Here is a 19,887-nt window from a genome sequence, read left to right as displayed (position 1 = left end):
AGTTGAAGAGTCGAAGGTTTAGTGGAAGTATCTCTCGTTGAGGTACGAGGCAACGCCACCACTGGTCTGCTTGGTAGAAAATACGAGGCAACGCCACCACTGGTCTGCTTGGTAGAAAATGTCATCATTGTTCTACGACAGAGATTCTTCTAGTCATGGACAGAACCCACCTCAATGCCTTCCTCCTTGAATGGGCTGAAAGATAAGCGACAGAGCAGAAACGGTGTGTATGTGTGAAAGAGAGAGAGAGAATGAGAAGTCGAGAGACAAGAGTTGAGGTGTCAAGATTGGATGATGGGATTCGCTAACTAATACATTGTTAATGAGACAGATGAAGATCATCTTTCCTGATACAGAGGCAATAAGACCATTTGCAGACACTATGCCAACTTTCTTAAGATGTCAGGAGGGTTATATATACCGAAGCGAATGCTGTCTACTGAGGGTTTAAGATGGTTTCGGACACCACTTCAACACTCCTAAGTCCGGATTGTAACTCCTCCGGTGGCTGTACTTAGATAATCAGATGAGCAAGTGAACTAAGTAGAAAGGAAAGTCAGAATATTGAATTTCTACCGAAAAAAAAAGAAATGGAAATCCATGGGGTAATTATCATAATGATTGATCTTCAAATTAATATTTTTTTTTCTTTTTCACGCGTTGTCTACCACCAGCATCTTCTGCATCCTAGTATTGTGGCGTGAGGGCAACAGTGATCACACGCTTCCTCACGTTAAAAAAAATGAGAGAGAACACCCGCGGCCAAATGCAGGTGTGAGAGGCAGAGGAAAACTGATGAGCTGTCTGCCGTACGGGGTTTTATGAGAGCAATATTGTAATGGTTGTGGCTTTATTCACAGGTGGCCCAAAACACTGTCACTCCAATATGTATATCACCTGCCTTGACTTTCTGTTTGAAACGTCAGGCAGAAAGATGGTACATATGTATTTATATATGAATATATATATATATATATATATATATATATATATATATATATATATATATATATATATATATATATATATATATATATATATATAAATACATAAATATATATATATATATATATATATATATATATATATATATATATATATATATATATATATATATATATATATATATATATATATATATATATATATATATATATATATAATATAATACAATTAGGGTGTTTGGGTCGCGGTGGTATGTGAAGTGTGAGAGTCATGGAGAGTGGTTTGGTGAGGAGAGAAAAGGTGGTGAAAGCCTTACGAAAGATGAAATGTGGCAAGGCAGCTGGAGTGGATGATACTGCTGATGAATTTATAAAGAAAGGGAGTGAATGTCGTTAACGGAATAGCTAGAATTTTCAGTGTATGTATAGATCATGGTGAAGTGCTTGAGGATTGGCAGAATGCATGTATAATGCCAATGTATAAAGGCAAGGGAGATAAAGGTGAGTGTTCAAACTACAAAGAAATAAGTTTGTTGAGTATGCCTGGTAAATTGTATGGGAGGATATTGATTGAAAGGATGAAGGCATGTACAGAGCATCATACTGAGGTACAGCAGTGTGATTTTAGAAGTGGTAAAGGATATGTAAATTAGATGTTTGCATTGAAGAATGTGTGTGATTAGAAACTTAGAGGAACAGAGAGATTTATATGTAGCATTTCTGGACCTGGAGAAAGCATATGATGGGGTTGATAGAGATGCCTTGTGGAAGCAGTGACATGTTTTTATCAAGGGTATGAAGCATATATACGAGTAGGAAGAGAGAGTGAATAGTTCCAAGTGAAGTTCTGTATGCGGCAGTGGTGTGTGATGTCACCATGATTATTTCGTTGGTTTATGGACGGGGCGGTGAGGGAGGTAAATGCGAGAGTCTTGGAAAGAAGATTTGCAATCTTTGGGGAATGAGAGTACATGAAAAGCAAATCCGTTGTTGTTCGCTGATGATACATCACTGGTGGCAGATTCGAGCGTGCAACTGCAGAAGTTGGAAGGATGTGTGAAAGGAGGAAGGTGAGAGTGAAGGTGAATACACGCAAGGTTATTAGGTAGAGTAGAGTTGAGGGACAGGTTAGCTGGGGTAAGTTTGGATAGAGAGAACTCAGAGGATACCTGGCAGTGGACATAATGTAATTATGGAAGCGGAAGTGAGACACAGATTGTGTGAGTGGGCGAAGGTTCTAGGAGAACTGAAGAATGTGTGGAAAGAGAGATCGTTATCTGGAAGGGCAAATATGTGTATGTTTGAAGGAATAGTAGTTCCAACAATAGTATATGAATGCGAGGCATGGGTTATAGAAAGGGTTGTACGGAGGAGGGTGGATGCGTTGGAAATGAAATGTATGAGGACAGTATGTGATGTGAGGTGGTTTGATCGAGTAAGTATTGGAAGGGTAAGAGAGATGTGTGGTAATAAAACGGATGTGACTGAGAAAGCAGAAGAGGGTGTGTTGAAATTGTTGGGACATATGGAGAGAATGAGTGAGGAAAGATTGACATAGAGGATATATGTGTCAGAAATGGAGAGAACGAGGAGAACGGTTAAACCAAATTCGAGACTAAAGGATGGAGTGAAAAGATTTTGAACGATTGGGCCTTGAAGATGTAAGAGGATGAAAGGCGTGCAAGGGATAGTGTGAATTGGAACGATGTGGTATACTGGGGTCGACGTGCTAATCTGGTCGTTCATTGGTTGCTTAGCCAATCAGCTCCACCCACCTGTCTTCTCCCGATCCAGCCTGAAGATGGAACAAGTTAGTTCCCAAAACGTCGCTGCTCTTTGGGTAACTCCTAAAGAAACTTCAAGAAGACCAACGAAAAATTGTACGGCAAATGGAAACTGTACATAGAAAAATAGATGAAGGAGAATGTGCCATAGTTTTCAACCTCGTATGCCTCCAAGAATATATATATATATATATATATATATATATATATATATATATATATATATATATATATATATATATATATATATATAAAGACAGGAACTAGCTCGTTAGCGAAAGGAAGAACCGAAAAAAAGAAATCGAGCTTATTCAGCAAACAAATGCCTTTCGCCCGTCACTGAGGCAGCTCCTGCCACCCGCCAGACTTAGCCAATTAGCACCATTTCTCCTCGAGTCGACTGACTGGTCGTGCACCACCTCACTCCTCACTGTTGACTCGCTCCATCATGAGTGACAAGTTTTGATGACGTAACGAGAGTCGTTCTGTTTTCCTATTGGATGAGTATACACGCGAACCTGTGAGCCCCAGTTAGGTTCATTTGCGTTGCTGGGCCAGGTAGGTTCATTTGCGTTGCTGGGCCAGGTAGGTTCATTTGCGTTGCTGAGCCAGGTAAGCTCACTGCGCTGCTGAGCCAAGTAGGTTCACTTGCGCTGCTGAGCCAAGTAGGTTCACTTGCGCTGCTGGGCCAAGTAGGTTCACTTGCACTGCTGAGCCAGGTAAGCTCACTGCGCTGCTGAGCCAGGTAGGTTCACTTGCGCTGCTGAGCCAGGTAGGTTCACTGCACTGCTGAGCCAGGTAGGTTCACTTGCGCTGCTGAGCCAGGTAAGCTCACTGCGCTGCTGAGCCAGGCAGGTTCACTTGCGCTGCTGAGCCAAGTAGGTTCACTTGCGCTGCTGAGCCAAGTAGGTTCACTTGCGCTACTGAGCCGAGTAAGTTCACTGCGCTGCTGGGCCAAGTAGGTTCACTTGCGCTACTGAGTCGAGTAAGTTCACTTGCGCTGGTCACCAGGCGTCATCGTGTGAGTTAGCTTTATAGGCAGACGATATGTGTGGCGTGATGAGGTGATGTCGTGTGCAGACATGACTTCCTCTCCTCCGACATGACATGGGCAAAAACATGCCGTAATCAAAAGTCAGTTTAGGTTGAAAAACATACATAAGAAAAAGGAAATAGATATCTATAGTTAATCTGTAAGTATTTGTAGACCTGATTTTTAAAGACGGAAATCTTTAGAGGGAGAGAGAAAGAGGATTAATATACCACAACTTAGCTGCTCGATGGAAGATGGAGGTCATCATAACGACCAATCCTCGAATGGTTGGTCTGCACACAAAAAATGTGGGAAGCAGCGTCATCCAGATGCGTGTCTCAGTCCAAAAGCCTTGGTGGTCGGGACTCGTGCAAACAGCTCATGGGTGTACCGGTTAGCGTTCCTGACCGTGATGCATTCATGGGCCGCCCACGGTCGAGAGCATAGGTTCGAATCGTGGTTAAGGCAGTCGGTACGCATTCAACCCAACTGCTCATCTATCTCTAGGGTTGGTCGATAAAATGGGTATCAGGCTCAGGCTAGGGTATATATATGTATATATATATATAGAGAGAGAGAGAGAGAGAGAGAGAGAGAGAGAGAGAGAGAGAGAGAGAGAGAGAGAGAGAGAGAGAGAGAGAGAGAGAGAGAGAGAGAGAGAGAGAGAGAGCGTTAATGGGATAGCCTGGATTAGGGCCTCAGTTGCCCGTGCCGTCTCAGCTAACACAAATAAATAGTAACAATACCTATAGAACAGAGAAAGCATCAGCATCGTGGCCTCCAGAGATGTTGGCTGGACACAGGTCATGACAGGAGGATCGGTAAGAAGAAAAGCTTCTGATTCCACTCTCGTCACAATAGGAGCGTGAACTCTACTACTCTGGACTATGGCAAATATAGCCCCGGGAGATAAGACATGGCTCTCAACACGATAGGTGATGATGACACCTGCACAGATGTCCTAGATTTAAGGAGACAGAGTTTGTGATGTTGATTATGTGGGGTGTCCAGGATAGAGTAGAGGACATGGCTATGCCCATGATTATGCTATCGGAGTCTTGAAGTGTGGTGTATTAGAATGAGACTGAAGGAAAAGATTTAGGTAGAAACTGAGTTTTAACACTGTTAGATTGAACTATGTTAATGCCTCCCTATTCCGAGATGTTGAGTAGGTCCAAACTGAGGGAGGGAATATGTTCAGTACGAGAAAGAGATCAAGTGTTGGAAGAACGAGGGAAGGGAGAGTGAGTTGTGCATCAAGTGGAATCATCAGCGTAGGAGTGAACAGGATCAGAAGTTGAAGAGATACGTTTATTCATGGAGAAGGGAAAGAATAGGCGAAAGGACAAAACCTTGAGGAACACCGCAGTTGATAGGATAGGAGGAGGAAGTTATACCACATCAAAGACTATTGTAATGGAACAAGTGAACAGAGAGATGCACAAATACCAAAGGAAGGTAGTTGGGACAAAACTTATGCCATGCATGGTCAAATGCTTTGTTGATGTCGAGGGCCACAATAGAAATTTCACTCAAATCCCTAAGCATCTGAGGTGTAAAGGCTTAAGAATAAGCCCTCTGGGACCTTTGGACAACCGTTGTATAAGTAGTATGTCATAGGATGATGTTTGACCTGATGTTTGGACTTGATGCTTCGGCCTGTTGTACGGAGAATTGGAGATGTATAAGGAATCCACGAGTGGAATCTAAGATTAAGGATTGGACCATTGCGTCGGAAAGTCATAGGTGATCGTAAAACGGACCTTTCCCGTTACTTATAGTATAGTGTAGAGGCACAAGTGGGGACTGAGTGTCTGATACGAATTAGTTGGTTCAAGAAATTGGGCGTTCATCACTGAGGACGAGCGAGATGACTGACCTGGGATGGGCATCAGCTGAGGAGATGAGTCTGGTAAACTTAGGTCACATACGGAGGAATACTATTCAAACACCAACAGACCACTGGGTCCTTTTGTGCCTGGTTGTCATGGTGGACGATATCGGGTCGTGACAATCTCACAAATGGGCTGTAGGGATGTGAAATTGGACTTTGGATTTGTTTTAAGATGAGCACACAGCTTGGCAAGGGTGGCGAAGGTGTGTCAAATGGGTGAGCGTGGAAATGAATCCTGATCATGGGCGTTGGGAGGCGTGGAACGACACGTGGTTCTGGGCGTTGGGAGGCGTGGAACGACACGTGGTTCTGGGCGTTGGGAGGCGTGTAACTACACGTGGTTCTGGTCGTTGGGAGGCGTGGAACTACGCGTAGTTCTGGGTGTTGGGAGGCGTGGAACTACGCGTGGTTCTGGGCGGTGGGAGGCGTGGAACTACGCGTGGTTCTGGGTGTTGGGAGGCTTGAAACTACGCGTAGTTCTTGGCGTTGGGAGGCGTGGAACTACGCGTAGTTCTTGGCGTTGGGAGGCGTGGAACGACACGTGGTTCTGGGCGTTGGGAGGCGTGGAACTACGCGTAGTTCTGGGCGTTGGGAGGCGTGGAACTACGCGTGGTTCTGGGCGCGGGTGAAGGGCGTGGATAGCAATAAGAGCCTCACAACGCCTGATCAGCCACTTGCTGCAAGAGAGAAACAAGATGACACTCGCAGATCATAAGGACACAAGACACTGTATGGAAATTCGAACACATCCCCTCATGAAAAATGAGACAGCCTCACCCAGAGTACAAAGGCAGTACTCATAATTCTGGGGCAAAATCATGAGTTATAAAGCTATGTGAACTACATGTGATACAGCGAATAACCAATAAACATAACATTATGCAAAATATATCACTTAATTCATTCTATCCAGAAGTACAATTCTCACATAACTTCGTATTTTTTTTTTTTTATTATACTTTGTCGCTGTCTCCCGCGTTTGCGAGGTAGCGCAAGGAAACAGACGAAAGAAATGGCCCCAACCCCCCCCCCCCATACACATGTATATACATATGTCCACACACGCAAATATACATACCTACACAGCTTTCCATGGTTTACCCCAGACGCTTCACATGCCTTGATTCAATCCACTGACAGCACGTCAACCCCGGTATACCACATCGCTCCAAATCACTCTATTCCTTGCCCTCCTTTCACCCTCCTGCATGTTCAGGCCCCGATCACACAAAATCTTTCCCACTCCATCTTTCCACCTCCAATAGTGATATATTATGCAAAATATATCACTAAATTCATTCTGTCCAGAAATACAATTTTCACATAACTTCGCATGACTTCACATGATGATATTCTGAGATGCAAGCTTGTAATGGAGAAAGCTTTACCATCTGTGATATAAGCTTGAGGCACAACAAGCTTTACCTCATACTGTGAGCTTACAACATAGTAACTTCTATCGTCTTGTACTGCAAGCTTAAATAAGCGAACTTACCTCTTGTAGTGTAAGCTTAATAGTAAGCTTTATGTTGTCTGTTGTAATCCTAAGAAAAGGCTAACGATATCTTATGAGATATAAGCTGAAATAACGGCAAGCTTTATTTCATGAGATACAAGCTTAAGAAAGAGCGAGCTGTATTTCATGGTATGTAAGCTTAAGAAACGGCAAGCTTCATTTCATGAGATGCAAGCTTAAGAAAGAGCGAGCTGTATTTCATGGTATGTAAGCTTAAGAAACAGCAATCTTTTTTTATGGGATGTAAGCTTAAGAAAGAGCAAGCTATATTTCATGACATTTAAGCTTAAGAAAAAGCAAGCTTTACCTCATGTGTTGTATACTTAAGAATAAGCTTAAGAAACAGTAAATCTTATCTTCCACTACGTTTTGTAGTGCAAGTAAGAGAGAAAAGTAGAATTCATTTCTTTCCCTATAAGCTTAAAACTCTGCAACCTTTACTCCTGCGGTGCAAGCTTACAACATACTAAGTTTTACCTCTCTTGAAAAGAAAAGCTTAAGACAGCCAACTTTCCTTGTGATTTCTCTTGTCACCCCAAGATTGAAGACGTATGTTATGAAAGCTTGAAACACAGGTACCTTAAGCTTTCGTAATGTAAGCTTACAACACAACAGTTGTACCTCCAGTTGCTTAAGCTTAAGATATGGTAAGCTTTCACTCGTTTAGCGTAAACCTTTAGGTGTAAAGTTGTGACAATCACTGTAAGCTGTAACTTACGGCGTAAGCTTAGCTTACGTACTGCAATGCAGCTTTACCACATTAAGCTTTGCATGAGTTGGTTCTTAAAAGAGTAAAAGTGAGGATATAAATATCAAGCTTATCTCTGGCGTCAAGAGATAAAGAGATGACACTATCTCTCAACAGGGTACATAGAGACTATCTCTGGTTCCTTAACTTACTCTATGGAACAGCTTCATCTCTCATGTTGTGAAATCACAACACTCACAACTTATAATATTTCTCGTTATCGATTCCCCTCACATACAATACTATCTATAACTTCCTTTAATGTCTGCAATAGATAAAGCTTTGCTAGTCCTTGGGTCAGCTTACTCTAGAATGATATCTATAACTTCCTTTAATGTCTGCAATAGATTAAGCTTTGCTAGTCCTTGGGTCAGCTTACTCTAAAATGATATCTATAACTTCCTTTAATGTCTGCAATAGATTAAGCTTTGCTAGTCCTTGGGTCAGCTTACTCTAAAATGATATCTATAACTTCCTTTAATGTCTGCAATAGATAAAGCTTTGCTAGTCCTTGGGTCAGCTTACTCTAAAATGATATCTATAACTTCCTTTAATGTCTGCAATAGATTAAGCTTTGCTAGTCCTTGGGTCAGCTTACTCTAAAATGATATCTATAACTTCCTTTAATGTCTGCAATAGATTAAGCTTTGCTAGTCCTTGGGTCAGCTTACTCCAGAGAGTCGTCTTTTGTATCTTGAGATATAAAAGCTCAGCTTGTTCTTGTGTAAGCTTTGCCTATTGTGGTGTGAGGTTGATATAATGCATGTTCCGCCATCCTGTATTATCACTCCACGCTAAGCTTATTCAGAGGAGGTGTTTCCCACTTCATGTGTGAACTCATGTCTTAAACTTTCCCTCCTGTATTATATACTTACCCCCAGAGTAAGCTTACCTTCCGATGCTGTGAGCTTACCACAAAGCAAGCTTATCCTACGATGCTGTGAGCTTACCACAAAGTAAGCCTATCCTACGTGCTGTGAGCTTACCACAAAGTAAGCTTATCCTACGATGCTGTGAGCTTACCACAAAGTAAGCTTAGTCTCCGATGATGTCATCTTACTATACAGCAAGCTTAGCCTCCGATATTGTGAACTTACCGTACAGCAAGCTTACCTTCCGATGCTGTGAACTCAGCATAAAGCAAGCTTAGCTATAGATACTATGAGCTTACCACACAGCAAACTTAACCTCCGATGCTGTAAGCTTATCACACAGTAAGCTTAGCTTCCGATTCTGTGAACTTACCGCACAGTAAGCTTAGTCTCTAATGCTGTGAGCTTGCCACACAGCAAGCTTAACCTCCGATGCTGTAAGCTTACCACTCAACAAGCTTAGCCTCCGGTACAATGAGCTTACCATACCACAAGTTTAATTTCCGATTATGTGAACTTACCAAACAAGCTTAATTTCCGATTATGTGAACTTACCACACAAGCTTAATTTCCGATTATGTGAACTTACCACACAAGCTTAATTTCCGATTATGTGAACTTACCACACAAGTTTAATTTCCGATTATGTGAACTTACCACACAAGCTTAATTTCCGATTATGTGAACTTACCACACAAGCTTAATTTCCAATTATGTGAACTTACCACACAAGCTTAATTTCCGATTATGTGAACTTACCAAACAAGCTTAATTTCCGATTATGTGAACTTACCACACAAGCTTAATTTCCGATTATGTGAACTTACCACACAAGCTTAATTTCCGATTATGTGAACTTACCACACAATAAGCTTAGTTTCCGATGTTTTAAACTTACCACACTGTAAGCTTTACTTCATGTGTTGTGAACTTACCACAAAGCCGTGTTTAACCCTTGTGTTGTGAACTTACCACAAAGCAAATTTTCCTTCGTGTATTGTGAACTTACAACACAGGTAGCTTTATATTTAGTGTTGTGAGCTCATCCCACAACAAACTTCGTCTTCTGTGTTGTGATTATTGTGATTAGATCTACAAAAAGCTTTTCATAAGGGGAGTGACATCACAACACAACCAGGTTTACAACTAGTGGTGTAAGATCACAACACAACCAGGTTTACATCTAGTGGTGTAAGATCACAACACAACCAGGTTTACAACTAGTGGTGTAAGATCACAACACAACCAGGTTTACATCTCCTAGTGTAAGATCACAACACAACCAGGTTTACAACTAGTGGAGTAAGATCACAACACAACCAGGTCTACAACTAGTGGTGTAAGATCACAACACAACCAGGTTTACAACTAGTGATGTAAGATCACAACACAACCAGGTTTACAACTAGTGGTGTAAGATCACAACACAACCAGGTCTACAACTAGTGGTGTAAGATCACAACACAACCAGGTTTACATCTACTAGTGTAAGATCACAACACAACCAGGTTTACATCTAGTGGTGTAAGATCACAACACATCCAGGTTTACAACTAGTGGTGTAAGATCACAACACAACCAGGTTTACAACTAGTGGTGTAAGATCACAACACAACCAGGTTTACAACTAGTGGTGTAAGATCACAACACAACCAGGTTTACAACTAGTGGTGTAAGATCACAACACAACCAGGTTTACAACTAGTGGTGTAAGATCACAACACAACCAGGTTTACATCTAGTGGTGTAAGATCACAACACAACCAGGTTTACATCTAGTGGTGTAAGATCACAACACAACCAGGTTTACAACTAGTGGTGTAAGATCACAACACAACCAGGTTTACATCTACTAGTGTAAGATCACAACACAACTAGGCTTACAACTAGTGGTGTAAGATCACAACATAGCTAGGCTTACATCCAGTGTTGCAAGATCACAACACGGACAGGTTTACATCTATTCCTGTGAACTCACAACAAAGCCAGCTTTAACTCTATTCCTGTGGGCTCACAACAGAGCCAGCATTACTTCTATTCTTGTGGGCTCACAACACAGCCACCTTTACATCTAGTAGCGTAACATCACAACAAAACCAGCGTTACGTCCTTTGAAGACGACCTCGCCACCTTCTCTAGATGTTACCTTCTATTACGTGAGCTGGAGATTATAACCACGTTACCTAATGAAGATCCGTCACCAGGTAATATGCTAATAAGTCCCCACGTGAGACACACCCTTTTCCAACTTACCCTGCTGCTGCCTGCTGCGTCGTGGTGGTGCTGGCTGGCTGGCTGGCTGACTCGACCCATCGACAGAGAGAGAGAGAGAGAGAGAGAGAGAGAGAGAGAGAGAGAGAGAGAGAGAGAGAGAGAGAGAGAGAGAGAGAGAGAGAGAGAGTGATCGAACTACCATGCTGCAATATCATGCCAGTGTTGAAAAACTCTATCAGATATTGTCTGGTTTTATTGGTTCCTGCCGTAAACTAAAGAAATATATATATATATATATATATATATATATATATATATATATATATATATATATATATATATATATATATATATATATATAATCATTTATCTAGCTTTATTATATTTTGTCGCTGTCTCCCGCATTAGCAAGGTAGCGCAAGGAAATAGACGAAAGAATGGCCCAAACCAGTCACATACACATGTATATACATAAAAGCCCACACACGCACATATACATACCTATACATTTCAATGTATACATGCAAGTGCATACACAGACATATACATATATACACATGCACATATTCATACTTGCTGCCCTCATCCATTTCCGCCGCCACCCCGCCACACATGAAATATATATATATATATATATATATATATATATATAGAGAGAGAGAGAGAGAGAGAGAGAGAGAGAGAGAGAGAGAGAGAGAGAGAGAGAGAGAGAGAGAGAGAGCAGGAAGAAAGGGAGCGAGGGGTTTGGAAGCATGAGATACGAGAATGAAAAACCGATAGATATCCATTTTTTTTTTCTTTTTTATAGACTTACCGTCATTGGCTCCCTGTGCGTTTCCAGACTTATTGTTGGAAGTTCGAACGGAACGTCATCATCATCTGTAACAAAAGGAATTCATGAGAGAATCTGTAATGTTCCGAGAAATTCATAAGAAAAAAAAAAGAACATCTAAATCGAGCGTTGAGATCTATATCTATCCAGCTTGGAGCCTCTTCTCTGAAATCGTATTATGTTAGCCATGTTCCTACCCTCGCATGATATGTAACGTTGTAGGAGTGTGGATCGGGTCGTTCGCTCCCCAGAAACGACTCAAGGAGAAAGAGTACATAATACAGACATTGAGTCCATTTTCCTCAGTGGGGATTTCTCTTTATTCTCTATAGCAGTGGATGTAACATGGGCACTGGCATTCCCCAGTGATAGCTAGGTGGGATGGAAGGAGAAATATGGCACGACTGAGGAATAGAATTCAGTATTCATTGATTGGAGTTCCTCTGTCGTTTGATATAGTGAAAGAAAAGAGAGGCATTTGGACGATACTTGCAGGGAAGTAGTGCAAATGACTGGGAGGTGTATAAAAGTGCGACTGTTAAAGGTAGAGGAGTTATAGGATGAGAGAAGGACAAGTGAGAGCATTATAACGTGACACATCCTCTTTTTGAGAGTATATGGGAGGGCCTTTTTCAATCTAGATCCACAAGATTCCATTCGTCATAGATACTGGAATGCACCATTTGCTGTGGGTCAAGACAACATATCAAATCTAAATCATTTCGCTTCCATGATCAAGGATTGAACACTCCTTGCTCAAAACTCGGGAAAAACCTGGTTGTGTCATTGATAGACTCCACAACGATCTAATTAGACCATTGCCTCCGAAATCTCTGTGTTCACTTATCCTTCCCGCACGTGTGAATCATACTAACATACCTTGGTCGTATGACCTCTCATTCAAACAGGTTTTGATACCACGTTTCTCTCTGAGGCTTTCTCTCCTTATATCTTTCGCCACATATCGTCCTCAGGCATTCCAATTCTTGTACACCCACCTCACTCCTCTCCGTAGCATATCATAACAGTGTCGGGATTGCTTCAAACATATTGATTTCTTTTTACACTCTCCAGAGAGGACTCACGTACCTAAGCCCCTTCATCATACCCTCTAACTAACTTCAGACACCGTGGTTCCATGTACTGTTACGTCGTGGATAAGATATCTAACAAAACTCATCTTTCTTCGGGTTCTTTCCATCTGAATTTCCATATTCATCATCCTCTCTCATCTACATGTTACTGCTCCATTGCCTTCAATTTCTTTAGGTTAACTCTAAGACTTCTCTCTGTTACACACTCTGACACTAGCTTCGGCAATCAGAACGGTATCATCGTCAGACAGCAACTGACTCTCACCTCTCAAGCCTTTACCCGTACACCACAGCAGGTTTAAACTCAAATAGTCCTTCTCTCTGATACCCTGACATTTAACTCCCATGCAAACCCGAGCTAAACAATCTAGACAGAAATAGGACTGGATTGCATCTTGATGTAATGAAGATGGGACAGGCAACGTAGGTTATATCTTGATCTGGGTTTGCGTTCTCTTGGAATTGAAGCGTGACATTGTGATCAATAGGGATCGAAATCTGTGGGGGGGAGACTGGTTGGGGAGATAGCCTCTGACTCTGCATCTGGGGTGTGATAATAGGGGTGAAACTCTACGGGGAGAGTGGTGGGGAGACTGCTTCAGGCCTGTGCACTTGGGGATATCTTGTGGAAGTAGAGAACGCGATCATCTGTATGTTGCTGACAATAAGTGTAGGGCCAAAGCTCGATCCATACTTTCATGATTTATGAAGGGATTACATTCTCTTTCGTACGTGGCTTCTGTTATCTATAGTCGTATAGGGTTGAGGCAGAGTTTCAGTGTGACCATGGCTTCTGGTGGATACGTTTTGATAATTACTTCACCTTATACACACACGCACACAAAGTGAGGAGAGGAAAGTTAGATGTCACGTCACATAATTGGTGCCCACCTGCTCTCCACAGGGACTAGTGAAGCCCGGCTACATCTGTACTTCCGCCACTCACTCTGAGAATGTAATACACGAAAGTACTCACCGTTTATATTTCCTCTTTCCAGTGGTGATTGTGTATACATTCTTCACACACGATCGTCATTTCCTGCGTTAGTGAGGTAGCGTTAAGAACAGAAGACTGAGCCTTACAGGGAATATCCTCACTTGGCCCCCTTCTCTGTTCCTTCTTTTGGAAAATTAAAAAAGATAAACGAGAGGGGAGGATTTCTAGCCACCCGCTCTCTTCCCTTTTAGTAGCCTTCTACAACACGCCGGGAATACGTGGGAAGTATTCGTTCTCCCCCATCTCCAGGGAATTATATATATATATATATATATATATATATATATATATATATATATATATATATATATGTGTGTGTGTGTGTGTGTGTGTGTGTGTGTGTGTGTGTGTTAAGCGTCGACTGAGTGATTCAGTAGTCAGACCGGTGCAGTTCGGGTTGTTTTGAAATCTAAAACTTTCACCTCAGCCGGAATACTTGTAAACTACATCAGTAAACTCCAGCGTCGTTTGCAAGGTTGTTGTAGTTGTCGTAGCTGTTGTTGTTGTTATTGTTGTAGTCGCTGGTTTCCTTGTTCTTGTAGTAAATAATGATAGTGAGATGTTCTTCAAGGATGTTGTAGATAACCTTCTTCTTTCAGATATCTCCTCCAGAATCCTTCGTCCGTCCAATAGGCGGGAAAAGACTCGATGAATAGTTACAAGTTGTTGTGAGGGTGTTGTTTGTTGTTGTTGTTGTTGTTGTTGTTGTTGGTTGTGGATTATGTTAGAGAAGTCATCGATAACAACACCTTGCTCGACCCTGGTGGAAGAAGTCTCATAATCAAGGATTTTTATAATCACAACTCAGGTAAGGTTGTGCGCTCGGTACATTGACTTATCGACTCTGTCTGAAGTTCTCGACCTGACGGGGTTTTTTTTGGCATCACAAGACGTACAGGAGCTGTCTATCAACGTTCCAGTGGCACGGACTATGGAGATAACACAACTATGTCTATAATCTATGAAAGATTCTAGGTTCACTGCGATTTCTAAAGTTACCGTCGCTTGGCGTACAATTTTTGTCTTGTTTAGAAGAAAGAACTGTTGATTTTTGTGCCAAATAAGACTAAATCGACATCACTTATTTGGCTTTTCAGTGTGGTTTCTTGACGTTACTACTAAAAACACTCACTTACACATGCAAGTAGATATTAAATGTAAAGAATACTTAAAGCATATATTTTTTTTCCTTATGCTTTTCGTAAGCTTTCTATTTCTATCTAATCCAGGCTTCAAACACAATTTGTTTCAGTTTAAAAAGATCAATCAATTCCATCCACCTTTTATCAAAGCCAAGGTAATACCTGATTCCTTTTTAAGTTTTCCATATTCCATTAAAAGAAATTAAGAAAACATTTTGTCGTCTACACAATCCTTTCATTTTCAAGACCGAGTGATTCAAGCTGCATTTTTGGTCGGTTTCCTGCCAAGAATGTCGAAAAACTGAGTGTAAAATGTATCTGCTTCAAGCAGACTCATCATACAGATCAAAATTACCTTTTCCTGTCTGAATTCATAAACGAATGAAGTAAAAAAAAAAAAAAAAATCCACCAAAGGATTTCTGCATTTTCTGAATATATCTTTTGAGTTTCCCGATTTCAGGTTTGCGATGCCTCGTTTCTTTTCATTGCTTCATCAACTGGATATGAATGAGTCTTCGTCGGGTTCTCTAACCCCGATTTCAGGTTTGCGATGCGTCACTTCTTTTCATTGCTTCATCAATTGGATATGAATGAGTCTTCGTTGGGTTCTCTAGCTTACAGTATGAGCACTCCCTAACATGAGACAGCGCCACTTCCAAAGACAAGACACCTTCGTTTCTGTGAAGGCCAGTTGAATGTGGCTTGGTTTCCATACTGAAGTTGAATATCTGTGGCCACTGAGGATTTACAGATTGTTTCCATTCATAACCTTCTGTCCAGCTAGCATGAGCGTCTGAACCTCTTCCAAACATATCACAAGAGCGACAAACACTCATACCCTTTGAATGGTATAGTACTCTGCCGTACAGAAGGTCCGAATGGCGTCATCTGACCTCTTGAAGATTTACCCAAAATGGACAATATCTCAGAGATCTTTCTCCACCAGTTCGTTGGCGACTAAGGTCATCAGTCCTGTGAACTGTAGCGGACATTTAGGATAACAGAACAACCGCGTCTCTTGATGATTAATGCATTGAAACGATGATCCAGCCCTTTATGCAACAGAGGATTAGATAGATAGATTGGATAGATACCTTATGCTTCCCTATCATGCACCATTGGGCGTCACTGAATTGGTGTAGATGATGATGGTTCCTTTCGCGTTGAAACAACAGATGAATTAGGAAGGAGAATTCTCAATGACGAGATTGTATACCCAGTGACACAGCCTCGCCAAAGGTGATTTTATCCATTAGCGGTGTAATCCCAAGTGGGCAGAGTCCGGTGATATATATATATATATATATATATATATATATATATATATATATATATGGAGAGAGAGAGAGAGAGAGAGAGAGAGAGATTGTATATGAACACGTACTTTAATAGAACACATAATACCCTCCAACAGCCAGGATTCGAACCCAGGACCTTTTGCGTGGTACTCGGGAATGTAACGGCTATTCTACGATCGCCCATAAGATGGAAATGACTATTCGATGGGAGACGAAGGGTATTCGATTACGTGTAATCGAATAGCCAATTCCCTATTAGGGTCGATCATTGCCTTACCGTTAGAATTCCCGAATACCCCGCAAGATTCCTGGGTTCGAATCCTGGTTGTTGGGGGATGATATGCTCTTCGTGAAAGTGCGCGTTCATATGGACTATATTCGTGTGCATATACCTCCACGTTTGCACAGTAAGTTTTTGCAAAATGGTAACTACTGGTAATGTGAGCCTTATGGGATTTGACCGGTGTAGACCGAGGTGTTCATAAATATGAGACGAAGGGTAGGCGATTACAGCACCATCAAGAAAACCCTCATCAAAAATATCCCATCAAACAATACAGATGGCGTATATAAAGTCCCATGTAAAGACTGTAAACAATTTTACACTGGAGAATCAGGGAAAGATTTAAAGACAATGATTTCACAACATGAATATGGTCTTAGGTTAGCTCTACATAGGAACGGTCTATTTCAACACAAAGCTGCCTTTGATCACCATATCGACTGGGAAGGAGCTAAGATCAAAGCTAAATCAAATTGTTCGAGTGAAAGAAATGTAACGCAATCATGTTTGATCTCTGACACATTTGATTATAATGTAAATATGTCTTTTGGCCATCTTAAGTGTGAAGTATTTTTAAATTGAAATGATTATGAAGAAGTATCAGCGAGAATAACCTTATCACATCCACCATGTAAGGGGAGGAAAGTGAGATGTCAGGTCACATAACTAGTGCCCAGCTGCACTCCACGAGACTTAATGAAGCCCAGCCTCACTGCAACCTCTGTGCTTTTAAGGACCTAAACACCACTATCTCCCCAACTCTGTCTGAGGATGTAATAAACGAAAGTACTCACCGTTTATATTTTCTTTATATTTTTGAATATATATATATATATATATATATATATATATATATATATATATATATATATATATATATATATATATATATATATATATATATATATATATATATATATATATATATATATATATATATATATATATGTGGTTGGTTCTCAGTAATATCGGTTTCCGGCAGGGGTGCATGATGTCTCCATGGTTGTTTAATTTGTTTATAGATGGAGTTGTTAGGGAGGTGAATGCAAGAGTTTTGGAAAGAGGGGCCAGTATGCCGTCTGTTGTGGATGAGAGAGCTTGGGAAGTGAGACAGTTGTTGTTCGCTGATGATACAACGCTGGTGGCTGATTCGGGTGAGAAACGGCAGAAGCTGGTGACTGAGTTTGGTAAAGTGTGTGAAAGAAGAAAACTCAGAGTAAATATGAATAAGAGCAAGGTTATTAGGTACAGTACGGTTGAGGGACAAGTTAACTGGGATGTAAGTTTAAATGGAGAAAAACTAGAGGAAGTGAAGTGTTTTAGATATCTGGGAGTGGATTTGGCAGAAGATGGAACCATGGAAGCGGAAGTAAGTCATAGGGTGGGGGAGGGGGCGAAACTTCTGAGAATGGTGAAAAAATGTGTGGAAGGCGAGAACGTTATTTCGAAAGTAAAAATGGATATGTTTGAGGGAATAGTGATTCCAACAATGTTATATGGTTGGAAGGCGTGGGCTACAGATAAAGGTGTGTGAAGGAGGGTGGATATGGTGGAAATGAGATGTTTGAGGGCAATATACGGTGTGAGGAGGTTTGATCGAGCAAGTAATGAAAAAGTTATGAGAGATGTGTGGTAATGAAAAGAGTTTGGTTGAGAGAGCAGAAGAGGGTTTTGAAGTAGGTTTGGTCACATGGAGAGAATGAGCGAGGAAATATTGACAAAGAGGATATATGTGTCAGAGGTGAAGGAGATGAGGAGAAGTAGGAGACCAAATTGGAGGTGGAAGGATGGATTGAAAAAGATTTCAAGCGATCGGGAATATTCTTAATATCTTCCACAGAGCATCTCTATCAACTCTATCATATGCTTTCTCCAGATCCATTAATGCTACATACAAATCCATTTGCTTTTCTAAGTATTTCTCATATATATTCTTCAAAGCAAACACCTGATTCACACGTCCTCTACCACTTCTGAAACCACAGTGCTCTTACCCAATCTGATGTGCTGCCCATGCCTTCACCCTCTCAGTCAATACCCTCCCATATAATTTACCAGGAATACTCAACAAACTTATACCTCTGTAATTTGAGCACTCACTCTTATCCCCCTTGCCTTTGTACAATGGCACTATGCAAGCATTCCGCCAGTCCTCAGGCACCTCACCATGAGTCATATATACATTAAATATCCTTACCAACCAGTCAACAATACAATCACCCCCTTTTTTAATAAATTTCACTGCAACCCCATTCAAACCCTCTGCCTTGCCGGCTTTCATCCTCCGCAATGCTTTTACTACCTCTTCTCTGTTTACCAAATCATTCTCTCTAACCCACTCAATTTGCACACCACCTCGACCAAAATACCCTATATCTGCCACTCTAACATCAGACACATTCGACAAACCTTCAAAATACTCACTCCATCTCCTTCTCACATCACCACTATTTGTTTTCACCTCCCCATCAGCCCTCTTCACTGATGTTCGCATTTATTCCCTTGTCTTACGCAATTTATTTACCTTTATATATATATATATATATATATATATATATATATATATATATATATATATATATATATATATATATATATATATATATATATATATATATATATAGCGTTAATGGGATGGCCTTGATTAGGGCCATAGTTGCCCGTGCCGTCTCAACTAATATAAACAAAAGCATAACTGGAGTGTATAACTACAGTGTCTTGTGACACCACTACAGCTTAATATATCGGGTTGTGACATCATATAGTGCCTTGTGACACTACTACAGCACAACTGGTGGGAGAGTAACAGTAAACAGTACCTAGTGGCAGTACTTCAGCATGAATGGTGGGATACTAACAGCATATTGTGCCTTGTGACACCACTACAGCATAATGTGCGGTGCAGTGACAGCATATAGTGCCTTGTGACACTACTACAGTATAATGTATGGGGTAGTGACAGCATATAGTGCCTTGTGACACTACTACAACATAATGTGTGCGGTAGTGACAGCCTATAGTGCCTTGTGACACTACTACAGCATAATGTGTGGGGTAGTGACAGCATATAGTGCCTTGTGACACTACTACAGCATAATGTGTGGGGTAGTGACAGCATATAGTGCCTTGTGACACTACTACAGCATAATGTGTGGGGTAGTGACAGCATATAGTGCCTTGTGACACTACTACAGCATAATGTGTGCGGTAGTGACAGCATATAGTGCCTTGTGAC

General features: G+C 41.1%; 1 protein-coding gene across 2 annotated transcripts in view; it reads right to left on the bottom strand.

Moving 5' to 3' along the window:
* Positions 1-1,182: 1,182 nt before the first annotated feature.
* The window catches only part of LOC139764410 (nephrin-like), a 605,317-nt gene continuing 586,612 nt past the window's right edge, over positions 1,183-19,887 (bottom strand). For both annotated transcript variants that reach the window (XR_011716371.1, XM_071690970.1), the window contains 2 exons: positions 11,820-11,884; positions 1,183-6,332 (listed from right to left, as the gene is read on the bottom strand). Coding sequence is in view for 1 of the 2 variants with exons in the window: in XM_071690970.1 (XP_071547071.1) it covers positions 6,309-6,332; positions 11,820-11,884 (89 nt within the window). In the remaining variant the exon portion in view is untranslated. The remainder of the gene's footprint in view (positions 6,333-11,819; positions 11,885-19,887) is intronic.

The sequence above is a fragment of the Panulirus ornatus genome, chromosome 49 (assembly GCF_036320965.1).
Source record: "Panulirus ornatus isolate Po-2019 chromosome 49, ASM3632096v1, whole genome shotgun sequence".
NCBI lineage: Eukaryota > Metazoa > Arthropoda > Malacostraca > Decapoda > Palinuridae > Panulirus > Panulirus ornatus.
This window is presented reverse-complemented; position numbering and strand designations above follow the sequence as displayed.